This window comes from Daucus carota, chromosome 3 (genome assembly GCF_001625215.2).
Source record: "Daucus carota subsp. sativus chromosome 3, DH1 v3.0, whole genome shotgun sequence".
Taxonomy (NCBI): domain Eukaryota; kingdom Viridiplantae; phylum Streptophyta; class Magnoliopsida; order Apiales; family Apiaceae; genus Daucus; species Daucus carota.
The window spans coordinates 1,261,562-1,288,584 of NC_030383.2; the positions used below are offsets into that span (position 1 = coordinate 1,261,562).

Here is a 27,023-nt window from a genome sequence, read left to right on the forward strand (position 1 = left end):
CGTAACTTATCAACTGGTCAATAATATTTGATCAATCTTAAATACATTATCATTAATTTTTCATATAAAACAGAATAATATTAAAATATAGATTATTAATATAAAATTTTGAATTATATTTTTGGCTAATATCAATTAAAATAATTGTTATTATTTTATTCAAATGTGTACGAAACGAGATACTTTAGTTTTTTCTGAAACAAAATGCCGATACAGAGTATATATGACTGAAAGTCTAAAACCCTGACCCGATACACTAGGTCTAAACTACTGTTGTAATAGCTTAAATGCTTCTCTGAACTCCGGCGAACGGCGGCGCCACCGGTGAATTCAATTTGGTATCTCATTCTCATACTAACATTGCTCTTTAATTTCTAGTCTCAATCACTTTGTGTATCACTGTGTGTAAATGCTTGAAATGTGATGATGAAATCGCGGTATGTAATCTCGCTATTAAGTTTGTTACGAAATGATTTGTGTGAAGTTCCCTGAGTAGTTGCTTAATTTCACCAAATGTGGATATCGAATTTCGAAAGCTAGAGCTTATGATTTTAATATACCTATTCTATGAGGGTTTATGGTTTTAATTCACATTTGTGGAGGTAAGTAATGCCACTAATTAATCTATTGAAGGCGGTTCTTGTGTGCGTCGTATAAATGTGGTGGAGTTTATATCAGTGTTCGTAGTTTATTAATCTGAAATGCCCTGATCTGTTGCTTAATTCCAAGAAAGTGCGAATATCAAAACTCGAGTTCTAGGGTTTATAGTTTCGCTATACATAACGCTAGGGGTGATTATATTTAATTAATGTGAAAATACATATGTTGAGGTGAATTATGCAACTAATTAATTTATTGATATCTTTTATGTATCGTTCGACTGGATGTCATGGTGGAGTTTATATCAGTATTTCTAGAAATTACATATGTCTACATGTTAATGGTTGGTAGTCTTGTTTGTAATGGTGTAACTAGAAAAATGTTTAGAAGTAATGTTGAAGATATTTACATTAAGAATAATACTTCGGTCATTGTTGTTGCAGAAATATGAGAGGAGTTTCGTATGTTTTGTCATGTTCTCGGCACGTTCGAAGTACGCAGTTATGTAGACCAGTCTCTAATTTCTCGTTTCATAGACCAATAGTTACTTTTAGTTATACTCAGTTACAGAATATGATACCCCTGGTTCCTGATTCTCTATGCGGAATGAGGTCTTTCTGCAATAAGGCTGCGTCGATCCCACTTGCACTTCAGGCGCAAGTGGAAAGAGAGAGGCAGAGGGAGAGAGAAGAGAGGATCCGGATGGGGTTGGATACTGCCGATATTGATGCTGAGGATGATGAGGATTACATGGGTGTAGGCCCGCTTATTGATAAACTTGAGAAATGGAAGATTAAACACCCTCCGAATCCTGAGTTAGACATGATGTACGAAGAGCCTACTGACTCTGACAGCGATGAAGATGATGACAGGTTTTCTGCTGAAGCTAATAAAAGAAGGTCTGAAGATTTTGAAAAGAAGTTTGCGCGCCATAAAGAGCTTCTCAAAAGTTTCACGGACTCTAGTAACTTTCTGAATCCACTTCTTTTCTTTTTCTTTTTAAATGTGGTCATGTGCTCATGTTGTTGAACAACTGCTGTTGCTATCATTGTATTAATAATGTGTTGAAACTATGCGCACAACCTTTAATACTTTCAGTGAGGATCCACATCACGGTCCTCTACTCTGCTGTAATGATTGGTTTCTTACTTTCTTTTCCGTGCAGAAACTCTAGATGAATCTCACGAGTGGATGAACAGACTTGACAAATTCGAGCAGAAGCATTTCAAACTACGTCCTGAGTATATAGTTATTGGTGAATTAATGAACAGATTGAAGGAGGCTACCGGGAAGGATAAATTTCTTCTCCAACACAAATTGAACAGGGCAATGCGTTTGGTGGATTGGAAGGAAGCTAATGACCCAAATAATCCTGACAATTATGGTGCATTCCAGCATGCAGATGAAGCTGCTGTTGAAAATGAGGAATTTGAAAAGGAACAATTGACTCGACGAGCTCAACTTAATGACGACGATGACATGGAATTTGACAGCATGAAGGAGAGGGATGATATACTTTTGGAGAAACTTGAAGCCATTGACAAGGAACTGGAGCAGAAGCTTGGGGACTTGGATCATACTTTCGGAAAGAAAGGAAAGGTCCTAGAGCAGGAGATTAGAGATCTTGCTGAAGAGAGGAACTCCTTGACTGAGCAGAAGAGAAGGCCTCTTTACAGAAAAGTAAGTATTTTTGCTATCTTTTCAATTGTTCATATCCAAATATGATTTTGAGTGCCTTTTGTTTTTTTATCATTGCTTTTGTACTAGATGGATGGATAAGATAGTATGTTGAATATGAAGCGTATGGATTCTTTGGAACTATACGCCTTCCTTTCTCAATGTACTTACTAGGCACACTGTATATGCTCACATGCTTACCTTCTGTAAGTTGACATTTGATCCAGTTCAAGGTTGCTCCTCACTGTTGTTCCATATGTATAATCTATCAGCATGAGTTGTAGTATTAAACTTGCTAAATTGTTTTCCCTTTATGAGATTGGTTGCTGGAACCTAGTTCATATTGGATAGTGTACCTCCTAAGGACGTATAAAGGGGGTCTGAATTTTGCTGAATGCAATCTTATGGGGCATTTCTAATGGTTAAGGGGAAGTCCAATGGTGTGATATATTATAGAACCAAAAAATTAAAATCTATCATTCCAATGGTGTTCTATATCTTGTACTAAAATAGCACAATGCTATACTTTGTTCTAAATGAAGAACAAAAGATAGATGGAGCTAAGCTAACTTAAATTGACACATCATCCCACCTCATCAGAAGTAAAACATTAGGTAAAAAAAGTAATTCTGTATTCAAAATAGTGGGGGTACTTGGAGAGTTGGTTAAATTTAGAACAAGATATAGAACCAAATATTGGACACATGTTTTATTTTAGCACAAAAAGCCACTTTTTGATGCGAAATTATAGCAATAGCTCCATCTATTTTGGCACAAGACATGCTCTAATTTATGTATAAAATGCTTCTTTTGAAGGCATATGTGGTAGGAAGTAGATACAATTATAAACCAAATTTATGGTTAAGTGGGATGGTGATACTGATTAGGGGGTCGTTTGGTTCGCGGAGTGGTATGGGGTTGAAATGAGGTATCGGGTTAAGGTAGTATGGATTTAAGGTATCATATTTGATATCATGTGTTTGGTTGAGTGTTGGAATCAATATATTCAGATTTAAAAAAAAAATCAAATTATTTCTTTATATTAATTAAAAAATCTAAAAAATATTATTATTATATGTTTTTGCATCATTGATTATTGTTGTATTAAAAATTAATATTTAATTACTGAAATAGAGACAAAAAATTAAAATTAAAATTAATTCCCATACTTCCATCTCATACCCACCTCCCCCTTTGAGCATCAAAAACCCATACTTTGAGGGTTTGAGGTATGGGTTTAAAGTTTTATTTTTTGCAACCAAACACCAGGTATGGGTTTGGAATGAACAAAACCCATACCCGATTCCATAAACCCGTGAACCAAACGACCCCTCTTTATTATTGAGAATGCCTTCAAGAATCTCATCAAACTTCAAACATGTATAAATGATATATAACTGTCATGGCAAGTGTTGTAAAATATTTTTTTGGATTGTCGAGGTATGACATCATATATTACTTAGCAGTTTTAGGACACGTGACTTGTATTTAACATCATCTCTTTACGTCATATTGGAGTGTGCATTTAAGTTTTTTTGACATGTAACTCATTCTCATGGTTTAAGCTAGCTGACATCACAATTCTTCAAAGTTTATTAGAAAATCCATGTGATGAAGTCGAGGATTGGCTTTTATACCTAGAGGAAAGAAATCACCCCTAATGTTACTGCATGATTAAAGAACACATAGATTTATATGGCAGGGACCATGTCTGATGCCTCTTAGTTGTTTTTGATTTTAGCTTTGGTCAAAACTGCTCTCAGTCTGAACTATAGTTTTGGTGACAAGTTTGGCTACATATTTCTCTCGGTTGTTACAACTTATGGGGTAGCCAAACTATACTATTAGCTTATTTGGGGTGGTAGACGTGCTATACCATTCTATCAGCTAATAAAAAAATTATTTTAGGTATTAGTCATTAAAAGTTTTAAATCATGGTTTGTGTAATGTCCTCACATCTTTATTTTCACTATAGTCTTTATTATTTGCCTTTAACAGGCTTTCTTTGTTCTGTCCGTTATATTGTACCTGGAAGGTTTTTTTTTTTTTGTCAGGGAAACCTGGACGGTTTAAATCAGTGTAAGTTTACAGAAATTTAATTTGCCTCTGTCCGAAGTATATTATTGGGATAACCGCTTTTGGGTCCTATCTCATATTTCAAGCTAAACTTAAGTCTTTCAAAGAGTATCCCTTAAAAGCATACATAAAAGATCAAGTGATGAATTTAAAGTACTTTTAAGTTTTAAGTGTATCTGAGTGTTTTAGTTCAAGGCCTCTTAATTTCTTACATCAGTTGGTTATTCACATAGTTTCAGACACTGACTATTACTAAATGTCCAAGTTAATAAGTCTTTTGCCTTAGTTTGGGGCAGTGTTTGGTTTCAATTCTTGATGTCCAAATTAACCCAAGGGTCCAACTGCAAAAATAGTACTACTATTGAAATTTAAAATTCAGCTGGACTTGGTTTAAATTCACGATGTCCAAATTAACCCAAGCTTACAATTGCATATTATTATAGTTCTGCTATTGAACTTTAAAATCCAGTTGACTGTTGACAAAAGTCAAGGTAATCAAAGATTTTAACTTACGAGCACAACTTAGCATCCCAACTTATGGTATGGCGATTCACACTTAAAGGTACAGGTGGGCCGCTTTAAGTAAATTGTTGATGAGAATTTTTTAGATGAATGCGGAGCTTCTTTTCAGATAACTGGACAGAGAGGTCAATTATATCTGAAAAAAGAAAAAAAGGATGTTAAATGATTTTGTTTGTCTGATTTTTTTTTTGTTCATCTCTATTAAGGGTTACTTGAGATACCTTCTGGCGATCTCTATGTGCGCTATATTGAATTATTAATGGAGTATAAGTATGCTTACATGTGTGTGTCTGTGAATATTTATTTTCACTACTGTTGCCATTGACTTTGTGAACTTGTTGCAGGGTTTTGACGTGAAACTTATCGATGTTAGTCGAACTTGTAAAGTCACAAAGGTAAAACTTGCTCCTCAGTCTCTTCCCATATCTAATATTTAATTTGCTCATTTTACAATCGCTGTTATAGGGAGGAAGAATTTTTAAATACACAGCAATGTTAGCTTGCGGTAACTACAACGGCGTCATTGGTTTTGCAAAAGCAAAAGGACCAGCAATGCCCGTTGCTGTTCAGAAGGTATGTTTTTTTTTAATGCAGTTCATGATTTATTAGCTTACAATATAGCTACAGCAGGTTATTGGATATTCACTATAATATGCATGGTAATTTAATCATCTTATATGTGAATATTAGTCCTCGTGTTGCATGTGTGCTTAATAAGAAGAGTTGATTAGGTAATTTGAAGGGCTTCGTTTTTCTTTCTGGTATCTATGTAGTTTTGTCATATTACATCTGATTAGATGCATAGAAGTGTTAATCTAATACTATGTATTTATCAAACTTCCAAATGACTATATGCATAAATGTTTATGTTAATTGAAATTAAGGAATCCACTTCTAAGTGGATGTGCACTTTAGTGTGATGTATGAGAATTGTTCTACAGTCGCTAACCAATTTTTACAACAGGCGCATGAGAAGTGCTTTCAGAATCTACACTATATAGAGCGGCACGAGGAGCACACAATTGCACATGCAGTGCAAACATCATATAAGAAAACTAAGGTGACTTATAGTTCGACACTTTTTGATTTTTTTTTCCTAAATTGTGAGGGAAAGCCTTTTGGTTTCATTATCGTATAGAAATTGCTGAACTGTCTATTTGTTACACTCTAGGTTTATCTTTGGCCCGGCCAAACTTTGACGGGGATGAAAGCAGGCAGGATTGTACAAACTGTGTTGAATCTAGCTGGCTTGAAAAATGTGAAATCTAAGGTATGGAATTTGAATTGTGGCTTGATCATGTTTCTTGGCATAATGCTATTGTTTTGTAATATATATTTAATGTAGGTTGTTGGATCAAGGAATCCCGATAATACAGTTAAAGCTCTTTTTAAGGCTCTAAATGCAGTAAGTACATTTAGCATAGTTTTAATTTACACAATTATTTGAACTCTGTAGTATCTGTTGATAATTTTTTTCTCTGCTTCAAATTTCCAGATTGAAACCCCTAAAGATGTTCAGCAGAAGTTTGGACGGACTGTCGTTGAGTCATACTTGCTGTGATAGGTACGCGGGAGGCTGTTAATGGTTTACTGATAAAGCAGTCATCAATTATTCCCCTTTGGCATTACATGATATTACTTCCAGTTTTTTCTTTATATGTCCTTATTAAGACCGCACCATTATTTAAACATTTAAAGGGAGAAAACTGGCTTGCTTACTATGAAACTTTAATATAATCGAAGAAATCATGGTCTTAATTTTGATTAATCCTAGCAACTAAATTATTGAAATTTTTGAAGGGAAAGTGGAAGCCCCCATTTTTTTGGACCACGGCATAAAAGCCAGCTCGGAATACATAGTCAGCATACGGGGTAGAGGAGAAAGTTTGACCTGCTGGTGACCAAATTTCATCTCTGGAATATCAAGTTTTGATGTTTTATCTTATATATAATAAATCCCAGCTGCAACGGTCAGTAGTAATCCTATGTATGTCAGAAATATTCCGCCAGAGTAACTGCACAGTGCAGCTTCTTATCCCTTTTCTTTTAAAAATCCGTGAAGATGAGCGATATTCTTTTTACAATCTTCACTTGTGGAATCAGGTGGCAAAAACCATCAAGAAAATGACCGTCTGGAGTAAACTTGGCAAATTTATTATCTGAGTTAGATCCTGTTCGCTAAAAATAACTGCTCAGTACAGTTATTCTTAACATCATCTTACAGCATCGACGTGTGTTGGCTGCTGGGTTTTTCTGTTAATTGAAATTAATGCATCTTTTTTTTAAAATATATTTGAACTAATAATGTCGAGCCCGGTTCTCCCGGCACTGACAGACAGCATGATGGAATTGTCCGATTACCGGAATTGTCTGATTATAGCCCGGCGGAAAGCAACAAGACAGGGAAAGAATATACACGAGTACACGCAAGGTGTAGTTTTTATTGATTCCGCTTGTATGTCTCGGTCAGAAAACTTGTAGGATTTGTGTTAAAGTTCTTAGTTGTGTCAAAATCATGCTTATTTAGGAACAAAATGATTCACAGAGTAGTTTAGACGCAAATTTGTTGACAAAAACCATAGGCAAGAAACAATAAAAGAAAACGATAATGTAAATTATATTTTGGATTTTGACAATTAGAGGAATATTATTATTTATAGTTAAACTTGACAAATACAAAGCATCATCAGTAAACAGGGTTGCACTAGAATCATATGCAACAGACCAAGAAGACAAAACTTCAATTTCTTTAAAATTCTAGATTGTGCAAAAACTGTGCATTCATATAAAATCTAATAAATATCATTTGGCTCGTGTTACTTTCGAAAATAAATATTACATAAAAATACACGCTCTTTTCTGATAATAAACAATATCTTCCTTAAAAATAAATAATAATGTATCTAAAAGTATCTCCAACTACATACCCTCCAAAACAACGGATCAAATAAAATAATAGATATTATGTAAAGAAAAATCAATTATTAACTATTTTTTTCAACATCGTAGGAAGATTCAACAATAATCTAATATTATACTCCCTCCGTCCCCCTCAATTGTTTACATTGGAGGGGGACACGGAGACCAAGACAATGTATGAAAAATGAGTAAAGTTAGATGAAAAGTGAGTAAAGTGGTGGGACCTGTCAATAGATTTGAGATAGTGGAGGAAAGTAGTGGGTGTAATAGTAGTTTTTATTGTTAAATATGAGATAGTGGGGGAAGATAGTGGGTGTAATGATGAGAAAAACTTACTATTTATAGTAACGTAAAGAAATGAGAGGGACATCCCAAAATAGTAACTGTAAAGAAATGAGAGGGACAGAGGGAGTAGTAAAATGGGAAAATAGATTTTTTTACCACTCAACTTATTATTTGTTTAGAAACCTACCACTGAACTATAATTTTTTTCATTTTTGTCACTAATGTTAGGTTTGGATTTTTTTTTTGTCACTAACGTTAGGTTCGGATTTGATTATTAACACTATGTTAGTTTTTTAGTATTATTAAAATATAATGTTAGTCTGCAATATAATGGCGATATGATATGTGTCTATATCTTTATGTAGTGTCCTAGGTAGTTTAGATTGGAGGATGAGAGTTGGACACGCATTTTGAGACTCCAAAAAATTTCAAAAAATATTTTATTTTATTTTTTCTGAATAAAATTTAATGTTGGTTTTTTTTTCCTTAAAAAAACGTTGGACTTTTTTTTTTATCACTAACATTATGTTTTGATTTGATTATTAACAATATGTTATTTTTTGAGCATTATAAAAACATAGTGGTAGTTAGGGCTAGTGCTAGTCTGCAATATTATGGTGATATGATATGTGTTTATAACATTATATACAGTCATCTATATGTCCCTTAGCTAGTTTACCTTGAAGTACGAGAGTTTAACATGCATTTTAAGAAACTAAAAAATTTAGTTTTATGAATTATTTTAAGACTCCACAAAAATATAGTATCACTTGACTTTATAGTTCTTTACCACTACTTGTCACGTATTTTAAGGTTCTCACTTTTTATAAATATAGTTCCATAAGTTAATTTTGAGATTTCCTTTCTGAGTAAAAAAATTCGTACTCTCGTCCGCTAAGATAAACTATCTAGGACACATATGGAGTAATACATATAAAGATATAGACACATATCACTATTATATTGCAGACTACCGAAAAATAGATTTCCGAAAAATATCGTTTAGATGATCGGAAAATTTAAATAAAAGTCTGATTTTAATTAAATATAATAAAATTTCCCAAAATGCCCCTTCAAAAGTTAACGGTAACGGCGGAAGATAACGGAAAGGGTGCAAAGTGTCTACGGGTTAAAAGTAAGGGGCTGCATAATGTTTATTCCAAAACTATTAGGTGCAATGTGCAACATGCTGAAATCAAAGGGGTGCCAAATGCAATTAATTCTAAAAAGAATAACATAGTGTTAATAATCAAATCCGAACCTAATGTTAGTGACAAAAAAAAAATCCGAACCTAACATTAGTGGCAAAAAAGAAAAAAAATATAGTTCAGTGGTAGGTTTCTAAACAAATAATAAGTTGGATGGCAAAAAAATCTATTTTCCCTAGTAAAATAACATATTTTATTTATAACAATATGAAATAATAATATATCATTTTTAAAATATAGTCAATCAATATTGGCATGAAACAAAAAAATTTACAAGTTAATCATATATATATATTTAGATAAATTTGGGTATTATCTTCTCTTTTTTTTTGACAAAAGGTATTATCTATTTAATCAAGATAATAGTGTCGGAATTAAACATGATTCGTCAATCCGAAAAGGATATGATCGATCTTCTTAATTAACGATCGAGTTTGAATACGACCCGATACGAACACGATCAAAGTGAAATTATACTGCAAACATACTCGAAATAGACAAAAACGCGAGCCTCCTATAATTACTAGGAGTCTTACGTACCAGTCCACTCTTATTTTCCACGAAATTACTACCCATCTCTCTCTCTCTCTCCCCCAAAGCTAAAACAATCACTTTCACAAAACTCTCTCTCCCTCAATTAAAATGATCACCCAGTAATACTCTCTTTTCATCTTTACCCTTTGATCCCTCACTCCAAAACACACACATATATAGACAAAACACACACAGAGAATTGATGGAGCACAATCAGAGCAGCGATGATGAGTACTCTCACAGCGACGATGATTACAACTTTAATGATGAGCTGCACTTCTCTGAACCCTCTTCATCTAATAAGGTAACTTTAAAAAAAAAAAAATTGTTTTTTACTGTTCTTGATTTGATCAATTTTTTTAATTTTTTTTTTGCATTATCAATTTTGTTTAGTTTGTTGGTATATAAATTATGGGTTTAGGGTTTAATGTTTCTTTATGACGAGGGTTGTTGATGAAACAAACATATGTGTCGAATTTGTCGAAATTTTGGCATGTCTGCACAGAGGAAGGGTTTGCAATGCTAGGAAAGATTGCATCTTTGTTGAGTTAAGATTTTCAAAAATTAGTTTGATATGTAGTTGTACTGAATTGATGAATTGAAAATATGGTTTGAGCTAATACACCATACCTTGTTTTCATGCATTTATTTTGGAATATAGTTTATCGAGTTATGTATGTACATATGTCTGTTTAGAAAGATACATTTGAAGTTCATTTATAGATGTCGAATACCTCGTACTAAAGGGAAGTATGAATTTGTAGGGTCTTAGTTAGATTCTTGTTTTGTTATGTATAGTTATTATATTGATTTGTATCATATTGAAGTTAGGATTGTGCATATCTGATAGGAATGTATGATGGGAACCATCTATGCAAATTAAATTTTGGTTGGGCCGTGACTGGTCTATGCTGAGTGATTGAACTTTATTTTTGAACATATTACTTTGTTGATGTTTAATTGATGCTTTGTAGTGCAAGTGAAAGATCCTTCTGGTTGATAATATGTAGATCAAGGAACAAGGTTTCTTTGACACCTGGCCTCATGTAGTTTATATGCGTCGATTTTATAATTGTGGCAAATAAATTGATGGAAGAATACATGGAACAATATGAGTGAATTGTGAAGTGGTCACTGAGCTTTACTCAGTTTAGCACTTCAGCGGCTGGATTGTTAAATTTTCTGTGTTTTAGGAAAGTGGATGATTAAAAAACAACTGTTGACATCTATTGCTTTTGAACAACAAAAACAGTGTGCGGCCATTAAATTGCAATTTTGAAGATTTCAGTCACCAGAATGTGACATTAGTTTAATTTCAGCCAATAATTCTGCAATGTATTAAAAAATATTCATCAGTAACATCGGGTAATTTAGAGACTGAATCTTAAAAAATATTGCCGTTAAGAAACTGGTGAACATATAACATAGTGTCACAATTTATTTCGCTGTTATTCAAACCATTATAATTTTTTACATTAGGCAGAAATTTGGAAAATAATTCACATACTAATTGCACATTAGTTGTCAATAAAATCTTGAGTGCATATTCTCCGAATCTAATATCTTCTATCGTCTAAAAATTATTACTTTTGACCACAATGTGTGTATCTACTCTAGTTTTGGTATATTTTATGTTTCTTTTGTTAGTTATTTTTCTTAGGCAAACTTTAGCATTTTCTTCAACGCAGCCTCCGGTTTCTTTTCCATAAATTTTGGCTGCATAATATAGGTGCACACAAAGACACATTAACAATTATAAAGCATTACTAAGAATCATCTTTACGGTCTCCATCACCATGAATCGCGACAGTCTAGCAGTCAAGGTAATTGAAGTAAGAATGTGTGCATCCCTTTTTTGGTGCTGTTGCTATAGTGTCCATAAAGTAACCCTATATGTTCTGATTTTTTTTTTTTAATGTTAGTTGCATTTTGAATCTACATATTTTGTTGATATCTGTCCTTTGACAAGACTGTAACTGAAATGCTTCCTTGGTTTGTCTTATGTAAAAGGGCCTAGAAAATCGAAAACGTAAATTAATACTTCATTTTGAATTGCCCCTATTTTTTTATTCTTTTGTAATACTAATACATTAACTGTTAATTCTTAAAAATAGTGGTTTACAAGTTGCAAGAACAGCTTCTATAGGGCTCACTTTGTTCTGTGATATTACACTGAGCAGGTCCATTTCTTTTGATAATTATATGAAATTACAAGAAAGTATATGTTCACCAATTTGAATTTTGGTTTCCTATTAATAGCCTTTTCCTTTGCAGGTGATCAGGAAAGAATCTTTGTTGGCTGCACAGGTGAGTTAATTTTAATGTTATTTACTTTCTAATTTGGCCTTAAATTGCCATAGGGATTTAATGTGCTTGTTTTTTGTGCTTCGTTAATGCAGAGGGAAGACCTACAAAAGGTAATGGATTTGCTGTTTGTGAAAGAACACCATGCACGGACCATACTCATTCATTATCGTTGGAATGTTGAAAAAGTCTTTATGGTGTTTGTGGAGAAGGGAAATGAGTTGTATGCAGAAGCAGGTATAACAGTAAAGGAGCATGATGGACAATCCTTGTTTCAAAACTCATCTAATGTAACATGTGACATTTGCATAGAGGAAGTTTCAGCAATTGAAACAACGACAATGGATTGTGGCCATTGTTATTGCAATAATTGTAAGTGTATCGTTGCCTTTGGTTTTCTTACAATGTATCTCAAGTTTATTTGTTGCAGAAGTATGGTCACTTGATATAATCTACAACTTTCAGTGTCAACTCTCGTATTAATTATTGTATTTCTTGGACTCTGTATTCTCAAATGTAATACTTTGAAGTAACTCTTGAATGGCGCGGATACCATAATTTAAGGTGACAGACATCTAAGTTGTGCTAGCACTTAAGTCATATGCTTTGATGTTCAACCCTAAATGATTATTATAATTACATGTTTATATTTAACTTAGATCATATTTAAATTTCTATAAGCTTTACATCAGCAACTTATGTACTTGATTCTGCATGCAACATTGATCTGCAATTTGTCTTGATGTGCAAAGTGTCTTCTGGGCTTAATAAATGCACAGCAAGTTTTTTGCTTCAATGGCACAAGCTATTGTGCGAGTCTTTTAACAATGTCAATGGTATATGCTCTAGCTCGAGTCTTCTGTTCATGTCTTGGACACTTTTTCCCGCTTGATTATCTGGTATATCTTTAATGGTACTGTATATACTATTGACTTGAAGATTAACGTTACAACTAATATAATATGTTAATTCTTGAATCAAAAACTTGATAGAATTTCATCTTAGTTTTCCTCATCTCATTCAGGTTGGACTGAACATTTCATTGTGAAAATAAATGAGGGCCAGAGTAGACGCGTCAGATGCATGGCTGAAAAGTGCAACGAAGTTTGTGATGAAGGTAAAGTTAAAAGTTTGGTCAGTGCCAGAGATCCTGTTCTTGCTGAGAAGTTTGACTGCTTCCTCCTACAGTCATACATAGATGATAATAAGAAGGTGAAATGGTGCCCTAGCATTCCTCATTGCGGAAATGCAATCCGGGTCGAGGATGATCAGTACTGTGAGGTTGAATGTGCATGTGGCCTGCAATTTTGCTTCAATTGTTCAGCTGAAGCACATTCACCATGTTCATGTCTGATTTGGGAGCTTTGGCACAAGAAATGTATGGATGAATCGGAGACAGTTAACTGGATTACAGTCAATACAAAACCCTGCCCACATTGTCACAAACCAGTGGAGAAAAATGGCGGATGTAATAGAGTACGATGTATCTGCGGACAAGCATTCTGGTTAGTCCTCTCATGCTAATTGTGCTCCATTACAAAGATAATGCTACTATAGTCTCTGAGCCTGTTTAATTTATTCAAGTTCTTTATTTTGGTTTTACTTTTTACATATAGATGGAAACCACCATGTCATATAAATCTTTATCCAGTACATTTTATGTTGGCAATTGTTGAGTTGGCTGCAAAATGTCACATGTGATGAAAATACTGGGGGGGGGGGGGGGGGAAGGTAAGTAATCAATAGGTGTAATAATAACATTATAACAATGACTTATAAGCATGCAAAACAATAAGATAAGAGTAGCAGTATTGTGTGTTGTGGGGGGAGCCCATGTGAGATTCTCATAAATCGTTCCAACCTGGCACCTGAGATAGTTATGGACCATTATAACCTGGCTCTGATATCACTTGTTGGGCCAACTAAGCAAGCATAACTCCACAATAGTATGATATTGTTCGCTTTGGGCCGAGTCCAAACGGGTTTTTTTTGGGCATCTCCCAAAAGGCCTCATATTAATGGAGTTATCTGGCTGCTTATATTCTAGCTTTTTGCGCCCATCCCACAACTGATGTGGGACTCCTAACAATATCATAGATCTGTACAATTACTTGCCCTGCATAATCAAATTACATCATGTCATGATAATATAATTATTAACTCCCTTTTGGCAAAACAACGGGCCCGCTCCAAAATTTCTTTTACATCTCTTGCCTATTACCCTATTGAGGTTCTATTCTTTATCAATTTCTATATTCTCATGTAGCTTCACTGTATGCTTTGTAAGTTTAAACTGTTTGTATGTAGCATAATTAAGAATATTTTTCCTTGGCAGTCAAGTACTCTGTTACTTGGTACATTTGCAGTAAGATTTAGTTACAGAACTATAAAACTAATTGAGTCTAAGTCCAAATTTTCAAAATAGTTATCCTTTAATATGGATCAGGTCTAGGCTTTGATTGTCGGTCGTCAAAAGGATTTTTTGGCTGTGGATTGCATACATGACAGCCTCCTATTTGTATTAATGTGCCATTTCCTAGTATAAAATAAGCAGTAACTCCATGTTTCTCAAGCTTTGTCATCTGACTCATCTCATACTGGATACCTTGGATCCTCAATCTTTGATGGATTTAGTATATATATCTGTGTGCTCATAGGTACTTTATTCCCTCTTTTTTAATACATTTACGAAAAAACCATACGAAGAAAACATTTTTAAGCATCCATGCATTTTGAGCATTTGTACTTTGAACTTGAAGTACAAGAATACAAGATAATATAAATGTTTGTACAGCGATGTGCAAACTCAGGAATTAAGAAGCCCACATATTTTGAAAGTGCCCAAGCTAGAAGCTCTGTGCAGTTATATCTTAATGTGAATGATTAGGCAGACATGTTGGCGTTTGGACGATTATGTAAAATTTTAGAATAATCCAGTTGTCTCTAGTCTAGAGTTAAAGAGTCTTTGCATATATTCTCAAGTTCTTTTCGGGCTGACCATTTTTCATGTTATTAGACTCGTGAGTATTTGTTGAAATGCACCCTTCTATCATTCTCTTGCAACAATTTAATGTAATTAAAGTAAAAGAATTTTAAATTTTACATTTTTTTTTTAATTTGCTGTCTTCCAATTCTTGTAGTTGGATTTGTGGATGTGATTATGCATGGCATGGTACTCAAGGTCACAGTTGTGTTCGATACAAAGATGATTACCATGCAGTAAATACTGAACAAGCAAGGACAGAACTTCTGCGCTATATTCACTATCACAATCGTTTTCAAGCTCATATTGACTCTCTAAGAGCTGAATATAAGCTGAAAGGAACAACCCGGTATAAAATTTCATTTCTGGATGCGAAGAAAACAGATTCTATGAATTTTTCGTGGCTATTTGATGGCCTTTACAGACTCTCCAGATCAAGGCGGATTCTCTCATATTCCTATCCTCTGGGATATTACATGTTTGGTAATGGACTGCTAAAAGATGAAATGCCGAAGAATATAAGGATAATGAAACAGAACTTGTTTGAGGACCAACAGGAGCAGCTTGAGTTAATTGTTGAGCAACTCTCTATGTGTCTGGAACTTCCATTTCATGAGTATCCTGAATATAAGTTTGTGGAAACCAAAATTAAGATCATTGATTTATCCGGGATTGCTGACAAGTGCTGCAAACGATTGTGAGACTAAATCCTTTTTACTTTAGTTTGATAATAATAGTAGTTAATTTGAGTTTCTATAATTTAACTTTTCAGTTTTGTAATCCAGATGAATAATACCAGATTTAAGCACAATAATTGAATGACGAAAGGTTATAAGTCTCAACCTTTGAGCGAGTACTTAATTTTGTCTAAGTGAGATGCAAATTGACTTCGGAAGTAGTTAGGATTGCTATGTTAAAATACTTGAAGGATTCTTTAAAATTTTGACAATCTGATTCCCTAGTTTGTATTGACTGCAGGTATGAATGTATTGGTAATGAATTATTAGGCGAATTGCATCAGGCAGTTCATATTATAGCTCCTTATAGGGCGTACGGTGTAGAACGTGCATCCGAGATTCCCAGTGAAAGCTCTGATGAAAACGGTATGGTTATCCGCCTTTTTTTCTAATTCAATTAAGTGTTTTCCAGCTATCCGCATAAACCCCGTATTTTACATTGAATTTGCATTAACAAATAGTTCTAATGACAGAGAGGTGTGTGGCGAGACCTTGTCATCCTTCTTCTAGCTCTCAGGACTTGTACGAAGGGAACGGTGGTCCACTAAAGCGTGTGAAAATAGATGAAGAAGAGTCAAGATGGGTCTAGTTAAACAGCTGGACATCCCTGCAGCAGAATAAACCTATCAATCGCGAGATGTGTTCTAGTACTGCATCAGAGTTAACTTACCAATTGTGGTTTGAAGTTTCAATGCACATTTGTCAGCAGTAGTAGACATCAACAAATTAGCAACTGTCGACTTGTACAAATCAATTTACAGCTAGGGTCTTTTAATCTCCTTCTACTTGAATTTGTAATTTCAGAATCTGGATTTCGAATGTTAGTAGTAATTAACTAGGATGTATTTTGAAGTCGCTAATGATTATGGATGGAATTGAACTCGTACTTTATGCTGCTAATCATTTAGTTATTTGGTCGATGGATAATTATGGTTCCTTTTTCTCCAAGATGGTGGAATTTGCATTCTTGTAGTAGGAAATGTTACCCGGAGCATAAATATTTGCAATTGTTTGATACTGGCTCCTAAACCATTTGCTAATCCAGGAAAAGGCAAGCTAAATTGGTTTTATGCAAATGTTCTGATGGATGTGGCTGTAGCCATTCGACAAATATTGGGGCCGTTTGAACTAACTTAAAAGAAGTGACTTTTTGCTTAAATTAAAGAAGTGGAGTAGAAGTGAGAAGTAAATAAGTGAATAAATTGTTTGGAAAAGAAGCAGAAGCTCTGAGAGAGAAGCTAGCATTCTCAGCTTCTTAAAAGTGCTTCTACTTATTTACACAAACGGGTCAAGAAAAACAGAAGCCGGAAGCAGAAGCTGCTTCCACCATCCAAACAGGCCCATAGACTTTAACCAGGACTTGGCTAAAACATAGACAAAAGGAATGTAGGGTTGGAGCGTGAATTTTTGAAGATATTATGTATATTTCTTATTTTTGATATGTCGACTCATTTTTTAGTTAAGAGTTTTGCAGGGTTGGAGTGGCTCTAAAATATCTTTTATTTCAAATTTTTTGACATGTTATTTGCGAAGCAATTTTATAAATTATATCCTATTTTGGAACCAGAATCGACTGATAGTCACGATCAAAGGATATTGAGCCTTAAATTGGACCTTTGTATTGAATGGTATATCTATGATTCCACCCAGCATCAGTTGCGAAAACAAGTTGCATAGGCTAAACACATTCCCCTAAATTGCAGAGCAGAGTGTAGAAATACCGAGCTACACCGACCAAATGCTAGAGATCTCGAAAAATTTATCGAATGTTACCGAATAGATAATGCATGATTATTGAATTTTCCCAAAATAGGGCAGTGACTTGTACCTTTTATATCTCTTCACCATCTATCTAACTCAAGAAAACTACCAAACATAGATTTCATGAACATATATCATACACAAATCATTCACACCCGAAAATTCTTCTCCATCTTTCGACATTTACATTATTTTTACCCACAAAAACATTTCACTATTTCCCTACTTTCATTTTCTCCTCTTTACATCATCTCAAACTTCTTTGTTATCTCCTCTTGAATGTACTTTTTCCGATATAAGTTAGAATTTGAGCAGTCAGAAGTTGTGTAGACCGATAAACTGATACAATGAGAGACGATGAGCCACCAGGATCTACCAGTGCAATGTTCGGTGGAGCTTCCAGCATGCCTTCGAAAGTAGGAAACATGATGCATTCTGATCCTCACATGTCATCTACGTCGTCGGTGGATGATGGAGATGATGCTGATTACAATAAGAGAAATAGCAGCTTTTCGGCCTATGATCCTTCAAGGTTGAGCTGTGAGGGATCACCTATGATGATGTCTCCGTGGAACCAGAGCTCTCCTTTCGCGAAATCTCCTTGGTCTAATTTTGATGAACATGATGTTAAAAGTGGCGCTGCTCCCCCTTCTGGCCTAATTGGCTCACTTGTTCGCGAGGAGGGGCATATTTATTCACTAGCTGCTGTCAATGGTCTCTTGTACACAGGCTCAGACAGCAAGAACATTCGTGTGTGGAAGGATTTGAAGGAATTCTCCGCGTTTAAATCCAATAGCGGATTGGTTAAGGCTATAATAATCTGCGGTGGGAAGATCTTCACAGGGCATCAGGATGGGAAGGTTCGCGTGTGGAAGGTGCAGTCTAAGGACCCGAGTCTGCACAAGAGATGTGGCACATTGCCTACGATGATGGACATTTTCAAATGCTCCATAAAGCCGAAGAACTACATTGAGGTTAAGCGTAACAAGACTACTCTCTGGATCAAGCATTGTGATGCCATATCTTCTTTGAGCATGAGTCAGGCACAAGGGCTTCTGTATTCTGCTTCATGGGACCGGACTTTTAAGGTGTGGAGAGTCGAGAATTCCAAGTGCCTGGAATCAGTGAAAGCCCATGAGGATGCTGTCAACTCTATCGTTGCAGGACCGGACAATTTAGTCTTCACAGGCTCCGCTGATGGGAGTGTTAAGGTGTGGAAGAGAGAGCCGCATGGGAAAGTCACGAAGCATGTTCTTATACAGACACTCCTCGATCAAGAATCTGCTATAACATCACTAGCTGTCAATGCATCAAGCACAGTTCTATACTGCGGATCCTCTGATGGAAACGTTAACTTCTGGGAGTGCGACAAGCAGTTGGCTCATGGAGGTGTTCTCAAGGGACATAAACTGGCAGTTCTGTGCCTCGAAGCTGCAGGGCCTCTGTTGTTCAGCGGTTCTGCAGATAAAAACATCTGCGTCTGGAGAAGGGAGGGATCGTCAGCTCACAACTGTCTGTCGGTGCTAACTGGCCACACCGGGCCAGTCAAGTGCTTGACAGTCGAGAAGGATCAGGAGTCGACAGACAGTGATCCGAAATGGGTGGTTTACAGCGGCAGCCTAGACAAGTCAGTTAAGGTCTGGAGTGTATCGGAGCACGCCCCGGACATGGCTATGTATTCAGGTTGGGATTCAATACCATCTGCAAAATATTAACAGCAACAAGTTAAGGCCATCGACTTCTTTATAATCTCCGTCCGTCATTAGTCATCTGAATCCGCCTTCTCATCACGTCTTTCCTCTCACCCCTGTCATGTATATATTCGTGCAAAATCGATTCGAATTGCAACAAGAACATTTATATTTTCTACTGTTTATGCAACTGATTAACTCTAATAGGTTCTATCGACAGGAAACTTTGTACAATTATAGTTGACAAGCTATTATACATTATCCTACTTCTCCAAGGTAATCAAGCAGGATTGATGTTTCTTTGTAATGTTGTCACCTAATTTGAAATGATGGTACACGAAACTTTTACATAAAATGTTACTCTGTAATATCGGTAAGGGAAATGTCAGAACAATCAAATTTAATCCCGAAATATATCCCCCAGACGCCACATGTTCTCCTCAAATAACAATGGCTGCCCTGCATTCGTATCGATAACGCCAATCAAAAGCCTCTAAATTGTCACGTCACCGACACCGACACCGACACCATGTCATACGGGACTAATTTTGGGAATTTTTTTTGGATTATGTAGCACTACTGTTTGGTAAACTATTGGAGGACCTTCTTGCGCTACGAGTTCCGTTGCAGACAAAACTGCCATTCAAAGTAAATGCTTGTATATTAGTATACTTTAAGCTATTAAAATCAAATCCAAATTCCATACAGAGAGTTGCTCAGAGGAAGTGCTTCCTGACTGTGGTATTGACCTCCAAATAGAACCGAAAATTTGACAGAAGTACAAAGTTGGCATGAATTCTAATCTGAGATAAATTACGGAAATGGAGATACAAAAACAAACCTTATAAAACTCTATAATGCTATGCATTGACTTGAATAAGTACTCATCAATCAAAATTTCTGCATATATCACTGAGAAAGCTGCCGCGAATGTGACATTCTTGATTTCGGTTGCGTGTTTGATATTAGACTACTCATGTGTGCACTTCTAGTACCGACTGACTGCAAATCCAACCCCAGAGGCATAACTGCTTCTCCACCTTCTAGTACTCTGAGGATCTATGTTGAGAAACGCGAAGGAAGCAAAAGTTACGGATAAAACTCTTCCATCTTAAAAGATTACATTAAGAATGACAAATAATCTATTTTCCTTGTATAGCCATATTCAAGGTATTTCCTAAATAATTGCACATGAAATACTAGATATGTATTATACCTTTGACATTGGAGGTCTTGATTCTGGATCTTGTCGTAGACACAGGAACGCAGCCTGACCCATTGCTTGCACTTCACTGGGCAAGTCACCATGTTGATGAGAGTGTAAGGATGGGTCCAGAAGTTGATGTATATTTGTGAAAAGATTGACTACTTCCAAAGAGGGTAGAGGGTAAATTTTTTCCGAACATGAGTGGTGTTCACCCTTGTAGCATTGCAACTCCACGGTTCTTTGACCAGTAATTAGCTCTAATAGTACCAATCCAAATGCATATATGTCAGCTTTCTCTGTAATATTTCCACCGTTAAAGTACTCTGGTGCAAGGTACCTTGTATAAGAATGCTTTATCAAATGGGGGCAAATGTATACATCGATAGTAGCTACATTTAGGTTGTCAACGGATCCGAAACCAAAATTATTTAAATAGGAGACGATCATTTTTGGCTGCTTTAAATCTTGCCTAATCTCATTTGAAAAATTCTACACTTTCATATTATTGATATATGCTGAAAAATGGATATGACAGAGATAAGGTAGAAACTTGAGGGTTCAGACTGTAGGAATTAACTTCAAAGGTTATTGCTGACCTCTCTTCGAATAGCAAACACATACAAAAGAAGTTATAGTGTAGCCTATAAATCTAGCTGCAAAAATCTTGCATACCGTAAAGTTTCAATGTTTTGCTCCTCGCAGAAAATATCCAATTCGGTATGCAGTCTCAGAACTCCAACATCAGCAACCTAGATAAAAAGCCCACTAATTAGACAACACTGACTGCAAAACTTACACTCATATTTCACTCCTCTGAAAATATCATATAAACTGAAGTACCAATGGTTCAAAGTTGTGAGTCAAAAGTATGTTGCTAGGTCGCATGTCTCTATGAGCTATACAACCCACTCTGCAATCTTCATGTAGATATCGTAAGCCTCTTGCCGTCCCACTAGCTATTTTTAGACGTGTATGCCATTGCAGTGGCATTTTTTTGTTTTCTGTACATATATTGTAAACAGAAAAATATGTATGATTTTGCAATAAAAATATTTGTAATAACTGATTGCAGTATGAAAGTAAATATACAGAAGTAAACAGCAGATACCATGCAAATGAAAGTCCAGTGAGTTGTTGCATATGTACTCATATACCAGTGCTCTTCTTTTTCCTTGAATACAGAACCCGACCAGCAGCACAACATTCCTATGTTGTGCACAATTTAACATCCTCACTTCCTTGCAGAAATCGGCATCTTCTTGAGACCTCGAAAACTTTAGCTGCTTGATTGCAACCACCTGTCCATTCTTTAGTATTCCTTTATGGACCAAGCCAAACACACCTTCTGCCAAGAAATTCAACTCTGAGAACCCGCTTGTTGCTTCTTGCAACTCCTCATAATGAAACCGTATTGGAGGTTTTCCAAAAGCTGGTGCCTTGTGTTGGCATAATGAACACAAAGGAGGAGGTGTTGAGAAAGTTCTAGCTAAAGAGACTGCTTCTCTAATGCTACTGATATCTACGTGGTCTTGAGTCTGTTGGAGCTTAGCTCGTGCTACACTTGCATCTTGATTAAATTGAAAATGTTTATGAAGTTCAACTTTATTATTAGCAGGTCCGGTTTGGGGGTAGTTTCTGGATAATTTTATTCTTGGCTCTTGCTGATCAATAACATGGTTTTGAGGAATCCATATAACTTTCTTAGGAGTACCGTTTATGTATGACTTTTGGGCAGTAGAGAGAGCTATCACCCTTTCCTCCGCAGAATAGACTGTAGTATGAGGACTTTCTGACTCATTCATTCTTAATTGTGCATGCTTTACTTTATATGGTCTTTCAAAAAGAGGATTTTGTTCATAGACAAAGTAAGCCATCGTGTCTGTACTTGATACTGAAATTTCTCCTGACGACCTTGTGTATGAGGTACGTGGTTCCTCAGGACTGCTTGAAGGAGTAGAATGCCTCTTCCTGTAGCCTTGCAACATTGAAGAATCTGGCGATGAAGAAGCAGAAATGAAAGGTGTTTGAATATCATCTGAGGACGCCAAATTGAGTCTAACAACTTTTGGTTGAGAACCCTTCATTACTACGATGTTGCACTGTAGTTCCTCAATACAGTGTGCACGCTCTTGCTTCAATTTCCTGTTTCAGCACACCGGGCAAATGGTTTTTCAGTCTTTAGATCCTCCAAATAATCTTAATCCTAGAAGTTGAATCATAACACATGATAAAGAAACTAAAAGTTAATAAACAAAGAATTGGGGTTGATAACCAGCTATTTCTGTTCAATAGCATAAAGGGCAAATGTAAATGCTTGTATTATAAAGAACATAAGACTCCCAACCTTATCACAAACCAGTATATTGAAAGGCGGGTTTTAAGTTTGACTAATTTGAAAAACTTGTATAATGTAGACATTTTTTATGGCTACAATATATGATCTGCTGCAGCATGCAGCTGTTTACAGTAACTTGGGATAATTACCCGAGTTGTGTATGGCTGGTAATTGAATGAACTTTCATAAATGATATTCCATGACCAGGTATAAAATTTTACGTAGGGGTTTGACAAAGTTCAATTGGCTAGCAGGCTACAGCAAATAATTAATGCTAAGCATTTTTTTTATAAGATAAAGAACCACAGGAAAGTATTACATAAAAAAGAACAAGAAAAAAAAAAGAACCACAGCCAAGTTCACGTTCATGTCTGCGGAACAGCCAAAATGAATACCGCTGATTACACCTAAAAATGTATGCCCAGTCGGTGCTACTTGGAAAAAGAAAAAGTCTGGTTAAGAGGTGGCTTTTCCAGATAAAAAGTTCGACTTAAACTTGAAGTTCAGCACATAGTAACAGACTTTATATATAAATATGTATATTTGTGTGCATTGTATATCTATGGTTGTATAATTAATCAGAGATAGCAACAGTGATACCACTTTCATGGGGAAACTTCTAAAGCTGTAAGACCTGTGACTGATAAGGAAAGAGGATTGGTAGAGAAGAGTATGTGTAACATACATAAAAGGGCAGTTGTGTATCGATAAAAAAAAGGGGGCAGTTGTGATCAACTCTGCAGGGCTTACTCTAAATGTGCATGAACAACCATTGCATATTAAGAAATCCTAATAAAGGCAGAAATGGTCCCTTCTCGCGGTCCCTATTTGAATTTTGAGGTAAGTAATAAACACCAGTCCTCGAAGAAATAAGTTAAACATCTAATCACCTAACTAGTATATGGGTGAAAGAAAATAGCTTTACGTCTATTTACTTGTCCAATATGACCCAGGTGGCTTCATTTCTTTTTGCTTCAGCTGCCACAACACCAGAAGGTGTACCTAATACCACCTTAATCCGGACTATGACCTACATAATAGCAAATTATTTCAAGTTAATAAATTCAGTTGTTACTTCAAATATATTAGTACCGAGCAGTAGATTAGACTTAATATATGATACCAAATGAAAACGGAACTAAGTTTACTTGTCACTTTTATAGATTGTTCGCCTTAAATATAGAATGGAAATAAAACAGATCAGTTCAACATATCAACATATATAGAGAATAACAGCTTTTTGTGGCAGGGTATACAAGCTACTTCAGCGTGAAATCGGCTTAACAAATAACAAGTTTAATGGCCATAGAAGTGCTAGATATCTGTTAGATAATGTAGTAGTCAAGTGGATATTGTATTTCATGTAGACAGTTACATTATCTAAAATTGTCACAAGGGATGCAGTATCCACATCCAAAACATGTGTCCAGATAAATTAATTTCATATGGTAATATATATCTCTCTGGTCCAACATATAGGCATCACGAAATATGTCATTTTTCTTCATTAATAAAAGGTGTTTCTTAAGAAATAGAGACCATAAGCATTATAGTTAAAACATGTAGTAGTTTTCAGAGTATTCATGTTACTACAAAATCTGGATGCAAGACATGAAACTATTAGTCTATTACATAAAGGAGTATGACATCCCTTTGTTTAACTTTTCTATTCGGTGCACATGTAGCTCCCAATTCACTACAATAATTAATCAGCTTTCATTGCATCGGATCCTGACAAATAAGGCATCCCCTGACAGCTCGATCAAATGCCAAAATAGTCAACACTAATCAATAATAATTTTCTCCTGTACATTCTCCTATCAATCTAGTTATTAGGTAACAGCAATATCTTCCAAAATCATCAATTATTTTTATTTCAAGCATTTGTAAGCCTAAGTGATTCCTCTGTTTGTTCTTCTAGCAGAAAAGGTTAAGGGCTTGGGTGTGCATTATCAAACAGCTGAGTAAAATATCTACAACTGGGCTTTTACCAAAAACATCATCAACTAATTCACAAAATCGTTACAATTTTATAGTATGGTCTCATTTCGTTCTTATGAACATGTTATCTAACCTGCAATGTCCTAGTGTTTTTTAAAAATTTAACTAATCATTCACAAAGGACTCAAATTGAAGCTGCATAGCTTTCAAACTCAATTGCGAAATTTAATTACAAAATTTATCAAAATGCAAGTAATCATCAGTTGAATTAAAACTTCAATCACCTCGATTTGATCACGAAACTGAAGCACCATCTGCGAGCAAGACTCCGAGATCTGGAGCACTTGATCTGGCAATTTCGACTTGTCATCATTCCGGTTATCTCCTCTCAACTTCGGAAAACTCCAAAACTTTCTCCCTGTAGTCACCAATAAACGATTCATCAACATACAATTACACAAACCGTAATCAACACGTTGCAGCTGCATTTGGCTGGGCTTATAAGTCACTTAAAAGTCGAAAAATACGCACAATTAATAACAACATATCCTCTGCGTGTTTTTTATTCGACAAGTGCATAACAATAATTCTCACTTATGAACCGGAAAATATATGCAACTAATAAAAACAATATATCCTTCAACTGTTTTTATTTGGTAGCGGGTAACAAATTATAACGTGTTCTCGCTCTAAAACTGTTCCGCAAAGATGAATATTATATATATGTAGGAGCTAGTTACCGGTTTTTTGGGCGGGAAAAACAGCTAACAAAATAATGCAATCGCCGGAGCGAACCACGTGAGTGAGAGTCCAGGCTAAGGCGGTCCTGGAGATCACTTTCTCCGCTTTCACGGCCACGATCACGTTCGCCGGCGGCGAATCTTCCGGAGGAGTAGGTCGCGAAATTTTCGGCGGGAACATGGTGACGTCAGCGGTTCAGGTAATTAGAAGAAGAACGTGAAGAGAGAGAGATGGAGAGTCTGAAAGTAGCGATGCAGTGCTAGAGTTATTTTCGCCTATCCGAACTATCAGGGCTTTTCGCAATACGAATATTATTCGACTTTAAAACGTTCAAATCACGTACTGCATGTTTGTTTGTGGGGGAAGAATTATATTATATTCTGAAAATTTAAATGACTATAATTCTGTGAATTTGTATTGCACTCGGTTTTTTTATTGATTTTCATGAGATTATAATAGCTTTTGTAACACCATGTTATATTTTCTAGCTTTTGTAACACCATGTTATATTTTCGAAAAAAGGACCAAAATAATAATTGAGATAGGAATTCATGGAATTAAATCTTTCAAAATTGAGAAGCATTGTTTCAAAACTTGATGGTCGATTAATTCATGTTTCATAGCCCATATTAAATATCTAATTATTCATTAATCATTTATTAATTATCTGCTTAAGCTCCACTCAATCCGATTAATCTTTGATTAATTCTATTTCGTGTCTTCACTAATTAAGTTTCACGCCCTCTTTTACAATGCTACTAAGAAGAAATGATATAAAAATAATAAGACATTTTACAATGCTACTAAGAAGAAATGATATAAAAATAATAAGACATCTCCAATGATGTTAACTATAATGTTTGGTGAAATTGGACCGTAAGATTATGCAAAATTTGCTCTATCTATAAAAAATTTTGTTTCGACGGTATTGACTACGTTGGTTGGCTATAATTTAAAAATAATATGTTATTAATATATAAATTATTATAAATTGAATATATCAATAGTGATAAGTGTTGTGGATCGATAAATATAGTCATGAGGTCGGTTATAATCGTAGATAAAGATTGGATATGGTTGGAGTGTGATTGTTTGAAGAGATTGACTATATTTTTATTTTTGAAATGCGAACTAAATTTTTAGCCAAGAGCTTTTCATAATTGGAGATGCTGAACCTCCAAATTAGCATAGCTTAATAGTGCAAACAAAATAGGGCGTAAATTTATTCTTATAAATTCCTTTAAAATGCAATAATATGTAGTGTATATATAAAAATATTTAAGTTACAAGGTTTTATTTAAAATAAATATAATTCCATATGCAATCTTAATCGTAAAGTTCTAAATGATTTTAACGAGCATTGCAACCACATATTCCTCTCTCTTTTTAATTTTTTTTGTTGGAAATTTGAATTTTTTCATAGAATTTACTAATATTTATTCACAGATATTCTTGTGTGTGTATATTAACATATACCAATAATTATTTTCCTAACCAGATGG

The 27,023-nt window shown here is 35.1% G+C and overlaps 4 protein-coding genes across 6 annotated transcripts; 3 read left to right on the forward strand and 1 right to left on the reverse strand.

Annotated features, from left to right (window-relative positions):
• Positions 1-188: 188 nt before the first annotated feature.
• On the forward strand, positions 189-7,048 carry LOC108210440 (uncharacterized). The gene is made up of 10 exons (XM_017381723.2): positions 189-338; positions 1,044-1,564; positions 1,766-2,280; positions 5,220-5,270; positions 5,341-5,448; positions 5,840-5,935; positions 6,047-6,145; positions 6,221-6,280; positions 6,371-6,439; positions 6,676-7,048. Exons 2-9 carry the CDS (start codon positions 1,048-1,050, stop codon positions 6,434-6,436), a joined length of 1,512 nt encoding a protein of 503 aa, XP_017237212.1. The 5' UTR covers positions 189-338; positions 1,044-1,047; the 3' UTR covers positions 6,437-6,439; positions 6,676-7,048.
• A 2,691-nt stretch (positions 7,049-9,739) lies between these two features.
• LOC108211567 (probable E3 ubiquitin-protein ligase ARI2) lies at positions 9,740-16,793 on the forward strand. 2 transcript variants are annotated; one of them, XM_064090486.1, is made up of 7 exons: positions 9,740-10,125; positions 12,096-12,128; positions 12,221-12,497; positions 13,150-13,630; positions 15,266-15,805; positions 16,087-16,211; positions 16,319-16,793. In XM_064090486.1, the coding sequence occupies exons 1-7, from the start codon at positions 10,024-10,026 to the stop codon at positions 16,432-16,434; spliced, it is 1,674 nt and encodes a 557-aa protein (XP_063946556.1). In that variant the 5' UTR covers positions 9,740-10,023; the 3' UTR covers positions 16,435-16,793. The 2 variants fall into 2 exon arrangements, with proteins under 2 accessions (XP_063946556.1, XP_063946557.1); XM_064090487.1 differs by lacking the exon at positions 9,740-10,125 and adding an exon at positions 11,980-12,001.
• Positions 16,794-17,498: 705 nt separating this feature from the next.
• LOC108215137 (protein JINGUBANG-like) lies at positions 17,499-19,564 on the forward strand. The gene has a single exon (XM_017387494.2). It carries the CDS (start codon positions 17,954-17,956, stop codon positions 19,319-19,321), a length of 1,368 nt encoding a protein of 455 aa, XP_017242983.1. The 5' UTR covers positions 17,499-17,953; the 3' UTR covers positions 19,322-19,564.
• LOC108215136 (inactive protein kinase SELMODRAFT_444075) lies at positions 19,565-25,842 on the reverse strand. 2 transcript variants are annotated; one of them, XR_001805878.2, is made up of 9 exons: positions 25,521-25,842; positions 25,065-25,198; positions 23,775-23,869; positions 21,613-22,646; positions 21,345-21,505; positions 21,177-21,253; positions 20,514-20,841; positions 20,139-20,356; positions 19,565-19,933 (listed from the first exon to the last, which is right to left on the reverse strand). XR_001805878.2 is itself a non-coding variant. In XM_017387493.2 (8 exons), the coding sequence occupies exons 1-8, from the start codon at positions 25,699-25,701 to the stop codon at positions 20,207-20,209; spliced, it is 2,160 nt and encodes a 719-aa protein (XP_017242982.1). In that variant the 5' UTR covers positions 25,702-25,842; the 3' UTR covers positions 19,940-20,206. The 2 variants fall into 2 exon arrangements, 1 of the variants encoding a protein (XP_017242982.1); XM_017387493.2 differs by lacking the exon at positions 19,565-19,933 and having other exon boundaries at positions 19,940-20,356.
• Between the last annotated feature and the right edge of the window lie 1,181 nt (positions 25,843-27,023).